Raw genomic sequence first — 15,076 nt, 5'->3', positions numbered from 1 at the left:
AAGATCAAAGAGAAATCCTGGAATATTTTATTTGTTGAGAAAATCAATTTGATGGCTTTTCAGCCTGTCTTGCTACTAATTTTGACTTTACAAAGCCATAGGCTAGGGGTCACTATTTAAAAATTGCAGTATTTAATTGGGATATAAATTGGAATAGTGATAAGCCTTTGTTTGCAGAAAATCAATGTGTTTTCCTATTTTTATATAATTTTTTCAAATATATTTTTTTCAATATTAAAGTATTCTATGATAAAATAACTCAATTTTACTACACAAGACAAGAACCTGTAAATCACATTGAAGAGTCAACTCAACTGTTATTGTATTTCTTTTGGCAAGCCAACTGTTCTTAATGTGATACCAACTCAGATTGCAATCTGAAGCCAAAGAAACAAATCAATTCAATTATGTTTTCAGAAAGAAAAAGAATGTACAACAATTAGTAAAAGCAATGACAAAGTTACATCTTCTGTATAACATAAACTATTCAATATGTTTTCTCTATTATTTTGTTCTGTATCTTAAAAATAAAAAATTTATGGAGGATGATATGGCAACATTGAACTCCTGGGCAAACGAGTTCTGAAATTAGACGGTTCACATCATTGGTAATCTGCATTTAAACAATAACATGAAAACTATAAGAAATAAACCTAGACAACAATAATTTTAGCTTACAAATCATCAGCAAGTCAGTTTTCATAGGGCAAAGCTATCATTTCTTATTTCAACTGTGCAATGAATAATCTTTTACCAGCATGTACTATTTACTAAACCTATGCAGTCAAAATGAACATATTCATTCTTTTGGTTGATCATATTCACTGCAATGCAGTTATCTAACTGTATGAGATGCAGAATTCATACTCAAAGAAAAAGCATTTCAAGGCAAATGTAAAAGGCAAGGTTTCTGACCTTCTATTGAAATTTGAAGCAGGATGAAAATGCGAGTCACCAAGATAATGATGATTCAGAGTCCATATTCTTTGAACATAATTATTGAAGGCAGTTCCGAAAGAAACGAATTCCCTGTGCAAACATGAATAGGTAAACCGTAAACATCAAGAAGCTGAAAGAAATGATAAGAATACAACATAAATGGAAAGCTCAGTTTAAGAGGCTTAGATATGCGTCCTCACCTGCAATGCAAAGGTGATGTCCGCTTCATCTACATTCAGTGTTACTCTTTTAGATTTTTCATCTCGACATTGACCGCCCAGCTTCAGGAGGCCCTGCACTTAGGATTATGCCTCAGTAAGTAACTTATTTATCCTTCTCCAAGTTGGTAAATTAGTATTAAATCTAATTGTGTAGTATCAGAGAACAGCAACACGAAGAATGTTATACTAACAAATGCTTTTTCTTACCTGGTCACTTAGCACTCTGCACATACTTGAAAACTCAAAAACTCCAACTGGGGGAATTAGTGTTGATTTGCAGATGTCTATGTAAGATTTATTTAGCTGCAAATGTGTGACAAATTCAGAAATCAGTAACATAATTTTTCCATGCTTCCCGTTATCTTTTATCGTCAAACAATGGCCAGGAAACACACCTCTGTTACAGTTGAATCCTTCTTTTTCCTACGGAAAAGCTTCACAGCAGAGCAAAGTATAATCTGTGGAGAGAAAGGACAGTTGTATTAAGATTAATGATATGAGATGCAGGGAAGCAAATATAAGACTGGTGTAAAATTAGTTCACAGCACTTTAATATAAAAACCTAAACTGCTTGGAACTAAAGAAATCAATTTTCAAGAATTGAAATACTCTTAAGTCCCACAGCTGCATACAAGTACAAGTAGTACAAGTCACCAGAAGAAGGATTACCTGTTGATGTTGCGGAAGACATTGTACGGTATCCACTACTGGTGATTTGTATGTCTTTGACAAAGCAGCAGCCATGTGACCAATTTTCACCTGCAACACACGCAAGTGAATATTTAACACATATATACTTCAAAGTATTTACTTGAAACTTTTAGGATTTCAGAATGTCTTGGTACTAATAAGACCTTAGAGTTACAAATGAATCAAATAAAGGTCATGGAGTTGGAAAAATCATGAAATATTGTTGCAAGAATGAAAGGATGAACTTGAAAAGAATGCTTGATAAGAAAATGATACTGAACAAGGAAAACAAAACTACATTTGTCAGTTTGCTGATTTGGATAAATTCAAGAGTCCTGTGGGGACCAATGGGGATCACTTACAATATCAATCTCCAGTTTTTTCACGACAGGAGCGGGAGCAGGAGCCGTCTGCTGCTCAAAAAATGCATCTACTACTGGTGATGAATTCAAGTTGTCATTAGATTCTTTCAGTTCTGCTTCCAGAATCTCAATTGCACTCCTGAACAATGGTTTAGCAAAAGTTAGCCTCATAACCCCACACAAAGCTCCTACAAGTACAATCAAAGTCACCAGCCTTATTGGGACATTCGCTGATACTAATATGACTCCTAAGTCCTCCTAAGGCATTTACATTTTCTGATATATTGATGAATCTAAAGTGCTTGTTCCTTTCATACATATTCTCGATTCCACAGTCAAATTCTTGCACTTTTCTACAGTTTATGATGTAACTCAAGCAAACTAACCTGCAAATACAAAGAGCTTTCCTCATATCTCCAGATGCAGCAGCAACTTTCTGCCATTTTTCAGTCAGTACTCAGCCTATGAAAGTGCTTATAATATAAAGAACCATAACATCCAAATCCATTAAGGATCTTCTGGATAATATAATAAGCAAACTCACTCTGGCACAAAGTTCCAATGCTTGTGGTTGAAAGACGGTGTGAGGAAGTGTCTGTTGGAACAGAATAACAGCTGTTATTAAGTAACACTAGATACCAAGACAATAATTAGTTTCTCCTCATAATTAAAAAGTATGAGAGAACAAGACTTGTTATTACATGCAAAAAAGTAGCACAACCATACCATTAGCCTCTCTTGAAGAATCCTGATAATCTGCTCCACATTGTAGGCCCGAAAAGTTATAACCATAGGCTTGCCTAAAGCAAGAATATGAAAGCACAAACATCAGTAAGTACTACACCCCAAATACAGTTTAGCTTCTTACTGCGCAAAAACGAGGTTAAAATATTAGGTATTTGGACTCACAATTTAATGACTGAAGTCTTGGAAGAAAACGATCAGCCAGGTCAATAGCATTTGCCACTCCTGCAAACATATAAAGAATATGAGATCTAAACACAATACAATCTGCAATGGAGTTAAACTAACTTTACAATTATTACCTATGAGTATACATCTTGAGAATGGGTACGTTGTGAGCATGAAAAGATCATGAAGCACCGCCCGGTCTTTAGTAATTAAAAAATCCAACTCATCAGCTATTATCAACCTGAAAAAATGGAAACCACTTGAGTATAACCACACTCTTAAAGATAACATCCAATTTGTTAAGATGAGCAACTAAGCATTCAATGTCATAAAGACATCCTGCTCATATCTAATTTTTTGGATTTTAACCCCAACAAATATATAAGGAAAGGAGCAATGTGTGTTTATGCGGGCATCAAATATTGCATGGATTGTGGCAGATTGAAGATAATTTTCTTACGTCATCTTCCTTCTAGATGTCTGAGGCTTTTGAGAATACAAGTTCTGGAGAAGCTGCAGTGCTGAGGTAGTACTTTTAACTTTCTTTGGCGGTTGGTCTTTACCAAGTATCTGCCAATGCAAACCAAACCAAATGTAAGCACATTCTGCTACTATAACTTATAATCAACAATAGAATAAGCTGTAAGTATCATTACCTTGCTAAAAATATCAGAAGTCTTTGTTAGAGAACTGCAATTCAAAGCCAGCACATCTGGCTCCTGAAATCCAGCCTGGTAGTGAGCACAATTCACATTGTTAACACTTTGGATTGAAATAAACACAAGCACTTAACAATAAACACATTTTAGAACTTAAAAATGAATAAAACATTCTAAAAATTTTGTCATCTACATAATTAAGCACCTAAAGTATTGAGGTGCAATAAGCTCACCTCTCCTGCCCAGCCAAGCAAAGCCTGTTTCACTTTTTCTATGGACAACGATTTTCCGGTCCCTGGGCAACCACAGATATATAAACTCCCAGCCTTCTCTTGCTCTACGCATGCCTTCCAGAACTCCAAAACCCTCTTCTGCTCGTCTTCGCGGCACGAAACATTAGTAGGCACTGTTGACACGTGTAATGCCTCCTTCGCCTCACTGATTTGCTTAACATCTACAGTCAAAACCGTTTGTTAATTCTTAGACCAAACAAACACATTTTCCCTGAAATTGAAATTGATTTTGCTTAAACAATACTTGCCTTTGGGATCCCATTTCGGTTTATCGACTGACTTCTCAACTGATTTGCAAAAAGTTCGAACCTTCTTTTGGCTGAAATATTTCTCAATTCCCTGCAAACAATTACAGATGAATCAGAAACGAAAATCAAGTCCTCCATGAAATTAAACCAACATCTTAATCAATCTTGCACAATTATTTAGCGGATTCTATTTCATAAAAATTAAAGCGAATCTCACATTTGCGGAACTGTTAGCGCAAGCACTGAGCCGCCGGCGAGGCGATCCGAGTTTCATCGGCTTGGAGATCGGACTAAGCTTCATCGGCGACGAACTGGATCTGAGCTTCCGCCTCTGAGGAGTTGAATCGCCGGTGGATCCGACGGCCTCGGGTGCGTTCTCCGATTTGATGACCATGACGTTGTCGTCGTTGAGTTCGAGGCTGCGTTTGGCAATGGCAGGCATTGTGTTTGGGGAAAATTAGAAAACGAAGGCTTGAACTAGCGGCAATGAAAATTGGGTGCAGGCACGCAGGGCTTGAACACGCGGGAACGAACGGGTGGGAACCCATAGATAAAGGTTTTTTTTTCGCGGGAATAAAAATTCGTTTTGGCGCGCTGGCGCGCGCGAGTTACAAACTCAGGGGGCGTGACAACCGAGTTATATATGTCCGAAGGTGGGCTCCACCTGGTCGTCCTTGGTTCAGGCCCATCCATAGGAGAGAAACTCTCATGTAATAGGAATAACATTTTTTGTTATTCCCGGCCAATAACACAGTGACATATAGGATAACTTTTCGACTTGTCATTGTGTTATTGGCTGAGGATAGCAAAACATTGTTATCCCCATTATAGGTAAGTTCTTTTCCATCCATAGGAGCTGAAGGTTAGGGTCCTGTCAACCCATTTGTTGTTCGACATGATTAGTTAAACGAGTTATATTTGTGTTGATTTATATACTCGCGATTTTTTTCTTTACACAAAAAAATATTGGAGAAATTAGGAATTGAATCTATAACTTCTGGTATATGGGTAAATATTTTTAACCACTATTACATTAGATTCTCAAGGGCATTCAAGCAAAGTTTAGGACCCTAAACCCTAAACTCAAGCACGTGCCAATAATTTGTTTTTCATTTTTATAATAGAAATGGGTATGAAGTTTGAACTAGGCACGACACATGGAGCATGAATTTCTTCGTACTTTATAAGTTTTTATACAAGAAACTTAAGTTTTCACGCAAAAAATTTAGATATATTTAGTCATATACCTATTTTCAACACTAATGATAAACCATACACCATTTAATTTCTATAAACAAACCCAAAAAAACTCAAAAAATGACAGCTGACCCTATTAAATTTAATTTTGATTATTAAAGTACTTTGATGCCCTATTGAGTGTTTTGAGTGTTTTTTTAATGAGGTTTTGGGGTTGTGCTTATTTTAAGAAATCGATGACAGTTTTTTAAGTTATAAGAAGTTAAAAGCCTCTTTGTTATGCAGTAAATGAGTTTTGATGTGTTTTTAAAGTCTATTTTATATATGAATTTTTTATAATTTGGGCCTCTATATTGGGTATAATAGTGAATCTCCCAAAAATTTATTTATATTTTATTATTTGAAAGAGGAATAAATTTTAAATCTTGAAAAAAGTATATATAAAATTAGACCTATGGGTCCGACGCTCTTAAAGTACAAATGTATCACGGGCCATCAGTGTGCCGGCCCTAGGATCTTAGTTATTTGGGTATAAAAGAGCACGACACAATTTTTCAATGGGCCAACACAAATACCGGAAAAAAGTACGAATTAACCCAACTTAAATGGATCGGGCTTGCTTCAAGACATAGAAAACCCACTTCAATCCGAAATACGAACCACTGTTTTGTTCGCATGGCTTGGATTCAAGCACAATGGAGTACAAAGGTAGATTTGAGTTGGCATATACGCAGACTTGAGGAGATTCTACACGCAAGCTCATCCAGTAGTACGTTTGTTAAGTACTGACGTGACGAACTAGTGATTATAGAATATTACGGTAGTATATATATTACATCTTGTACACGTGTTATAATATAAGTGGATATTTATTGATGTTATTTCTTAAAAGGGAAAAAAATAAATCATATCAGTCATTTATATTATAACATGTGTACAAAATATACCACATAATCATACTAATGCAGTATTCTATAATTTCTCGTAATAAACACAGGCTCCATTTTTTTTAATGCTAATGTCGGTTTTATGTTTTGAACTCATTTTTTTTTAAACAAGGGCATCTATTTGAAGAGCGTGTGGTAAGTATGAAGATAGAAATTTAAGCTATTGACTGTAGGTGTTATACATGTGGTTTATAATAGCCCCTTAATATTCACGACTCACGCCCCCAGTCAAATTAAGTTGTGTGGTGGTGTTGGTAGTCAAGACCAAGGATTGTTAGCGACATACATGGCTGGCTTTCATTTGACCACAATGCCAGCTTCATGCCACTTGAGATAAGGCTCATGCCTAGTAGTCCCGTATAAATTACTACTATAAAAAAGTAAAGCAACAATTTAAAATGTCTTACTTCATTGGCATTTTATCCCCAAATGGACCTTAAAGCATCCCCGCCGCCAATCTTCATACATCACAAATTCTTCAACAAATTTTACAAAACGATATTTTAAACTATTCTAATGTACGGAAAAATTGAATTTGGTGTAAGAAACGGACACACTGCCTTGCCCAATTAGGGAAGATATTTAGCTTTCGATGGTAGGCTCCATTCGTGCCATTCCACACCCATTACAACGCCGACCTTTGTATTTTTCTCTCGCCAACTCCTTTCTGCCCTTAAGTCTTTTCCCACTTCCTTTTGCTTTAACAGGATCTGGTTCATTTATACAAGCTTCAAAAGCAATACTTCTCCTTGCAGAAGGTAGAGTGGATACATTTACGGATATTAGTTGTTGTGCTACAAGTTGATCAACACCAGAAATTCGACGATGGGACTTTAATAAGTGGCGTCTTCGCGGGGTTGTCATTGGATGAGTATGAGCCTCTTCAAATATGGTGACTACGTATCCACCATATTTTGATTTAACAACTATTAGTCGTGCCTTGCAAGACTCTCTGCCTACTCCACGACGCCTTTTTACAGCACCACTTGTTTCAGTTGACCAACTTCCCTCTTTATTGCAAACGTACTCTTTTCGTATGACCTCTCCGTCTTTACTCTTCTTACTAGAGTATGATCGAACACTAAACCCAGCTTCCCTTGCATACTGATTGTAAAAGTCATACACTTCGTCTAATGTTTCAAATTGTTGACCTTGGAAGGGAGTGAGCTCACCAATTACTTGAGGATAGAAAATTGATACAGAAGGATTTGTTTCCGAATCAGTTTCCATGTGAACTAATATGCCATTATTAGCTTCCATAGTTGAACAACAGGTGAGCAAATCTGTTTACCATAGAACATGCACAGATACACTTTAATCACAAAACATGGACATATATATGACATTCTGTTTTTTCTTCTCAAATATCAATTAAGAGTAGATAAAAAAAATATATTATATGTAAGAAATTTTGTTTTCTTGTATTTTTTTTTTCCTTAAACTATGTTGAATGGAGCATTGAAAGCACGATGGAAAACTACAAAACTACAGTACTCCCAAAAAACAAAAAAATAAGTAGCTATGAATCACAAGAAACACAAACCATGTTGAAAGGAGCATTGAAAGCACAGGTTTGATGGAAAATTACAAAACGTACTCAATAAAAAAAAAAGTTGTAGAATTGTTGATGAGTTCTTAAAATCCATATCAAAACTCAGGATACCATACCCGTTTATTTGTGTTTATTTTTACTTCATACACACGATATTCCAAAACTTTAAGAAACCATTAAAAATCTGGAGGAGTGATCTTCAAACCCATTGAAACCATATCAGAATTCATCCCAGAACTCCAAATCGAAGAACCATGGCTCAGATATTGAAAGAATAAGAACCTATGATAGCATACCTCTGTCGCATAGATGGTGGGTCTTCTTCTTCAACTGACGATGGTGGGTCTTCTTCTTCAACTGACGATGGTGAGTCTTCTTCTTCACGTTGGGTCGTTTGGTCTGCGTGATAGGTCTCCAAGCGTTGGAGGAAAAAGAGAGACGTTTGGTTTCCCAGCGTACGTCGTTCCCTCATCTGAAGTGGAGTTTGTGGTGGGTCAGGAGTGTGAAAACGGGTTAAAAGATGTAATTCAATCTCAGCCACACAAGGTCATTAAAACAAATCCAACGGTTGAGCGCCCCATCCCTCAAATAACACTATTTGAGGGATCTCTCAACTGAAGGGGACTGTATATATATATATAATGATTCCATTTGCAGAGATTCATCCTTGTGAAGTCGTGATTAGTTAACTTATATATTCAGGAAAGGAGCTGGTCAGAAGACCCATTTGGATTTCATTTGAGGTAGGCGATAAACCCTAATGTTGCATATCCAATCAAATCCAGAGAAAACTAGGCGTGAAATATTTAAATGATATAACGTAGATATCTCACAAGGCCACACAAGAAGTACCCTTGCATATATTTATATGATAAATATGACATTTTGTGATATATATTTTATATGGACTTGAATGGCCCGTTTCAATTAAAGGACTCGGCGGGGCTCGGCGGTCTGAAAGTGGCCCCTCTACAGGGACACAGTCGGGGAAGAAAGCGACCACTTGCATGTCGAAAGGGACCAGTTAGATATTTCTACAGCAACACATGCATTATATTACCGAAATATCCTCCTTCAATAGCAATTAAGCATTCAACGTTAAGTATAGGCCAAGAGATTAAACAAAATTAAATTTTAACCTAATTAAATGCTTATCATCCTCCCCTACCGTACTACCGTATCATTGTTATCAATGTATATGCATAATTTCATCATGTCAACTTTTTGGGAACGAGGTGAATCCACAAGTCTTTGCTAATAAGGGTTTTTAATTCGATCTCGATTTATACATGTGTATTTTCTTAACAACAATTCATTTTAAAATGGCATATATATATATATAAACTTACTCAAATAATTGTATATAACGTAGAATATTCAAAAGGTAGACACATAATGTCAAACTTTAGTGTTTATACACTCCACCATCTAAAAAGGAGCCAATGACTTTCAAAACCAATTACAGAAGAAAGCAAAAAAAGTTTCGATGTATTTATATAAGGCTCATTCCCAAGGATAGATTATTCTCATATATAGTGTTGAAGTATACAGGGAGCTTCTATTGAGAGATCCCTCAAATAAATTATTTGAGGAACACCGTTGTAGGGCCCACTATGTATTGTATTTCACTAATCCAAACCGTCTATTTTTTAGATAATCATTCAAAAATCATATATACAAAAATTCACTTAAATCCGATATCATTTGACCACTCAATTGAGTTATTGAAAGGGTTATTGATTTCAATGGTCCCCCAACTATTGCTCTAGTATTATTTTAGTACACGAACTAAAATTTTCATTTCAATGGTCCTTCAACTCTTCATTTGGTATCAAAACAATCTTACTGTCAAAATCTGTCAATTTTATTGTTAAATTGAGTGGTAAAACCATCCATATAAACTAAACCCCATCTTAGCTCTCTGCTCTCCCCTTCCCCCACCTCCCCTTTGTTTGTTTTCTCATCTACAATAACATAAGCAGCAACCAACACCTCACTCTTGAGTTTTGGGCGATAATATCATTTCCTCAATTTTGATACCAAATCAAGAGTTGATGAGGAGATAAGAAATCTGGCGTGGCATTGGCGTCTGCATGTCTTTGTCTAATTAGAAACCCATGTGGGTTGGAATTCCAAGGCCCCTCCTTCCTTGCGATTGTTCAATTTCAATTCCTTCTATCTCTCTTATATATATATATTTTTCTTCCTTTGGAACTTAGGAAGCCAGTGGCCACACAAGAAACCCTAGGGCTAGTGCTTTCCTATCATAATGCTGCAGCATTTGTACGTACCTTCTTGTACCTTTTTTCATGATAATGCTAAAGGCAACAGCATGCGTATTCATTACGATATATCTTGAATGCACTTCAAGTTTCAACCAATAATGTATATCCTAAACCCTTTCCCTAACTTCGTGTGTTCTAAAAGTTCAATGCACTTGTAAGCATTCAATTGGTTTATATACAAACAATTTTTTTCCTTTCCTTCCTTTTTAAAGTAAAATATAAATAACAAAATTTACAAAAATTCCAAACTAGCTAGGAATTTGCACATACTCGTATCATATGGATCCTGAATGCCTCGATTCAACGTGAATTTCATGCCGTTACCATATAGTATTCATCTTTACTTGGCGATAAATAAAGCATCATTTCCAACCTTATGAGTGTTTACAAAGCAAATTGTCGCATTTGCCCTTTTCATTGCTCGTGATAAGAACTTGGTCCACAGCTCTGGTGCCACCAGACGTGTCCAATGGCCTGCACACAACACATGGAACATCGAGCACACTTGATGTGAAACACATCCATATATGCATTCTCCGTAATATAATTAATGAAAACTGTTGCCATCAATCATGCATATAACTGATAGGTCGTCCAAATGTTAGGTTGTTTGGTTACGAGGCATGATTGGGGGGCCATGCAATATAACATGTTTGGGTCATTGGGAAAGTGGGTTGGCCAAAAGCCCTAAAAAAGTTCTTAGAAAGCTTAGAGAGCTTATATGTTTGGATGGTTTTATTGTACGAGAGATAAATTGAATGCAATGAGACCTTCAACGATTTCAGTTCAAATTGAAGATATAATGTGCTTGTGCATGATCATATTAAGTTTTTGGGAGGAATTCTTGGTTCGACCACTCTCACAATTTGTTCTGCTTAGCCCTAGAATAATTCCTCCCTTTTTAATGTCACGTCGTATACGACAATCGCAATCAAGAATCTGTCATATTTTGTAAGAAGTAATAAAGTTCTATCCATGGGCTTAGCAAGTGTTGGAATCTACTTCTTTGCCTCATGCTTGTTCTATCCTTGAACAAACTTTTAACTCATCGATCATGCCTCATGCTATTTAGTGCATTTATTTAGTAATAATGGCTATAATTCCAACTACATTAATAATAAAAATATAAAAAAAGCTATTGTATTTCAACACTAAACCCTACCTCTCTGACCTTATGCAGAGGGAAGTTTGTGACGACTACTTTTTTCACTGTGGCCCAACGTGGCTGTGTTTGTACGGGACATTCCACCGTCCCCCACATGCACATTCACATATTTTTCTTTTTAATTATGTACCCTCAGTTGCTCAATTTCCAACTAATATGCCCATATTCATCTTGGATCTTGGTTTTTTCTTTATAATATGTTTCAAATAAGCATCTCAAATCGGCGTTTTCTATTTGCAAGCAGTCTTTTTTGTTTGGCTCCATGCTCATTGTCTTGGTATAGAGCCCTTGTGAGTGCGCTTCACTTTTCCTTGACAATGTGAATCTCTCAGTGATGGTATTTAGGATCGAAATGATCTGGCTGTTGCTGCTGTTTAGCTTCAAAGAAAATGAACTCTTGGATTCTATATATGCTTGAGAAAACGATCGATCATTCTTCGGATAAACTATTTACACGATGACCTATTGTTGTGTATGATGACTTATTTTGGACTACTTAGCTTTAGGGTATGTTTGGGAGTGCTTCTGCAAAGGGTAGAAAAACTTTTGGTACTGAAGCACTTGGATTTTTAACAATGATATCGACCTCTTTTTTTAATAAATAAAAGTACTTTTAACAAAAGTAAGCAGAAGTGTTTCTTATAGAAGCAGTTTCAAACGAATACTTTGTTTGTAGTGTCTTTGTTGTAACCCTATATACTCCCGCCACAAGAAGACGAATAACATGTCATAATTTTACTATACTTGCTTATCTGACTTGGTCTGATAAACATGGTGAAAATATATCATTATCTTGTATAAGATATTTTCCATGTATATCATTTCTTAGACGCCAAAACAATTTTCGAATGGGATCCTTGTTGTTGCCGACTTATGCTATTATTTCTTGTATATGGCAACAATTGATTGGTCATTAGATTTGAGAGTTATTCAGGTTTTACTTGGATAGTAAGTACTTAAGTTATTATCTTTTATCTTGCCGCCAATTACATGAATAATTATCTAAAACTTGGAGCACAATTTTGTAAGCTGCTGCAACTCCAACCAATAGGAAGCCATTAATGGCCACTTCTTTTGTAGTATAAATAGGAAGCCTTCTAAATAATTTTGAAGAACATGCATGGCAGTACATGCGAAGAGAAAGGAAACAAAGAGAAAAGAAAATATAGAAAGAAGAAGAAAAATTCGAAAAATAGTGAGAGAGAAAAGGGAGGTAGAGAGAAGAAGAAATATTAGGGAGAAATAGAGTAGGAGACTGAGTTTGTGAATGCGGTGGAAAAATAGAGATCGCCTTACAAATCTAGCAAAAACTTTGGTGTCAAGGTAGGGGGTTTCTTTGGGGGCCTTTTATAGAGATTGATTTAATTAAATTTCGTGAGCATTATATTATGCATGGTATTACAGTTTGGTTGACGTTCGTTGTTATTAGGTGTTTACTTGTTATTAATTATTTGATCAATGTTGGTGTGGTTATATTTTGATATATAAGATAAATGAAAGGCATAATTATATTATGTCATGGAAATTGGTTGGAGTTCTTAGGTTGAGAAAATAATGATGGAAAAGAGGGTAATAGAAATGATCTTTTGTGTAGTTGAGTCTAACTCTTGGCAGGTACCATATCTCAGGGATCCCACATTGCACGTGTTTTTTTATTGGGTAATGCGGGACTAGCGACAGTGAGTTAAATAAAATGACTAACAAAAGGGGAATTATGGGATGATTGAGATGGGGGTTAATTCATATAAATGGGCATTCGGAACCAAGTGGTATAAGCATGGTATGGGACGTGCAGATATGCTTGTCCAGTTATATGAATTAACGAGAGTATATGAAGAGCATTCATGCATTATTATTATTGATATGATAATTGACTGAGTGATTGCATGTCAGTTAATTTAGTTATATCAATTTACCATTAAAAGATTTATGTCCCTACTGAGTTGTGGTTTCGCTCACCTCCTAACAGATTTTGCAGGTAAGGAACCTGAAATATAGGGATTTGAGATGAACTTGGCTTGTCTATAGCGTGTTTCGTGTACATAACTTGTGATTGAATAATGAGCTACTCTTTCAATGAACTCTTGAGTAGTTCTAACTTGTAAAATATTGTAGTGGTGTAAGTTTTTGAGTAATGTTGTTACTTCCACTGAAAGGTTCAATGTGAAATATTCATTTATTTATTAATGTTCTTCACATTTTAGTTATAGTTTTTCTTAAATTCTATAATTAAGTTGTGAATTACGTTTTAATCACGTTAACCCCTGGGTTGGGGCGTGACACAAAATGATCTGGTTGTTGCTGCTGTCTAGCTTCAAAGAAAATGAACTATAGGATTGTATATATACTCGAAAAAAAGATTGATAACTTTTCAGATAAACTATTTACACGACGAACTATTGTTGTGTATAGTGACTTATTTTGGGCTACTTAGCTTTAGAATATGTTTGGGAATGCTTCTACAAATAGTAGAAAAACTTTTAGCGCTTTCAAATGAAGCACTTGAATTTTTAACAACGATTTCAACGTTTTTAAAAATAAATAAATAAAAGCACTTCCAACAAAAGTGCCTATAAGTAAAAGGGTTTCGTATAAAAGCAGTCTCAAACAGATACTTTGTTTGTAGCGTCTTTGTTGTAACCCTATATATTTCCTCCACAAGAAGACGAAAAGCATATATATCCTAATTTTACTATACTTGCTTATCTGACTTGGTCTGATAAACATGGTGAAAATGTATATCATTATCTTGTATAAATTACCTCATATATGGTGTTACTAGAATGTGCCAACTTTTCTGAAAAGGAAAGGTTTGAATTGAAGGTTTACATATTAAAATGAAACTGCGCGTTTTGGTTGCACATTTGTTTGTTTGACTGTCCAACTTCATACATATTGGCACACTGTTGAATGCATGAGCTGTAATAAGTTGGCAACGTGAGCTAAACGTCAGTCCGTCAAAATTTATAGAACCAACATAGGAAGAAAAAATGCATATATATATATAAGAAAAAAACAGATTTGTCTTCTTTATGAAAATAGAGATAAACCCAAAAGGGATCAAAGTCAATTGAAGTTTATCCCCTCTTGAACCAGCAGATATAGATGATAGTGGAACCTTTTGGTGTAAAAATCTTGCAGGTGCCATGCTCAGTGAACCACGGCTGGGCCAGCCTGACCCTACATTTCATACAATATTTCTCTTTTTTTTTTTTTTGATGAGATCCAAGGGTGTCCACCACCGACAGTAATGACTAATCCAATATTTCTCATTTCTTTAATGAACAAGAAGAGCAACAAAATTTGTGACTGGTTTGGACGGCTAGTATCAAAACAGAGGGACCAATTTGTATGCACAAGTTGAGCCAACATGTTATTTGAAAATAACTTTGATGTGCTTCAACCCTACAACAAGTGGGTAATCATTATCCTCAAACATTGTCCGTTTGTACCTTGTGTTTTTCATGTTTGGTGAAGAGTAGCTACCACTTGGAAGCAATAGCTATCTCATTCACGGTTGAATTCATTACAAAATTCTTTTCTATGTGGTGCTAATGGAATTATGAAAGTTGTCGCCATGATGGATGAAGCTTGAGTTTGAATGAT

General features: G+C 35.7%; 2 protein-coding genes and 1 long non-coding RNA gene across 3 annotated transcripts; 1 reads left to right on the top strand and 2 right to left on the bottom strand.

Moving 5' to 3' along the window:
• Positions 1-297: 297 nt before the first annotated feature.
• CDC6 (cell division control 6) lies at positions 298-4,913 on the bottom strand. The gene is made up of 17 exons (XM_021960561.2): positions 4,542-4,913; positions 4,325-4,415; positions 4,017-4,237; positions 3,781-3,855; positions 3,585-3,694; positions 3,259-3,365; positions 3,122-3,181; positions 2,939-3,012; positions 2,757-2,807; positions 2,599-2,648; positions 2,213-2,351; positions 1,830-1,919; positions 1,556-1,618; positions 1,368-1,463; positions 1,140-1,232; positions 916-1,029; positions 298-613 (listed from the first exon to the last, which is right to left on the bottom strand). The coding sequence occupies exons 1-16, from the start codon at positions 4,764-4,766 to the stop codon at positions 997-999; spliced, it is 1,578 nt and encodes a 525-aa protein (XP_021816253.2). The 5' UTR covers positions 4,767-4,913; the 3' UTR covers positions 298-613; positions 916-996.
• A 1,975-nt stretch (positions 4,914-6,888) lies between these two features.
• Positions 6,889-8,581, bottom strand: LOC148294101 (protein FAR1-RELATED SEQUENCE 5-like). Its single transcript, XM_088255763.1, has 2 exons — positions 8,317-8,581; positions 6,889-7,751 (listed from the first exon to the last, which is right to left on the bottom strand). The coding sequence occupies exon 2, from the start codon at positions 7,726-7,728 to the stop codon at positions 7,051-7,053; it is 678 nt and encodes a 225-aa protein (XP_088111889.1). The 5' UTR covers positions 7,729-7,751; positions 8,317-8,581; the 3' UTR covers positions 6,889-7,050.
• Positions 8,582-12,487: 3,906 nt separating this feature from the next.
• On the top strand, positions 12,488-13,653 carry LOC148294100 (uncharacterized). Its single transcript, XR_015836723.1, has 2 exons — positions 12,488-12,793; positions 13,440-13,653. It is a non-coding gene; the product is annotated as an uncharacterized LOC148294100 (long non-coding RNA).
• Positions 13,654-15,076: the final 1,423 nt, after the last annotated feature.

Source organism: Prunus avium, chromosome 6 (genome assembly GCF_965620075.1).
Source record: "Prunus avium chromosome 6, drPruAviu1.hap1.1, whole genome shotgun sequence".
In the NCBI taxonomy this organism is placed as follows: Eukaryota; Viridiplantae; Streptophyta; class Magnoliopsida; order Rosales; family Rosaceae; genus Prunus; species Prunus avium.
The sequence above is the reverse complement of the archived record's forward strand: the minus strand, read 5'-3'. Positions and strand labels throughout refer to the sequence as shown.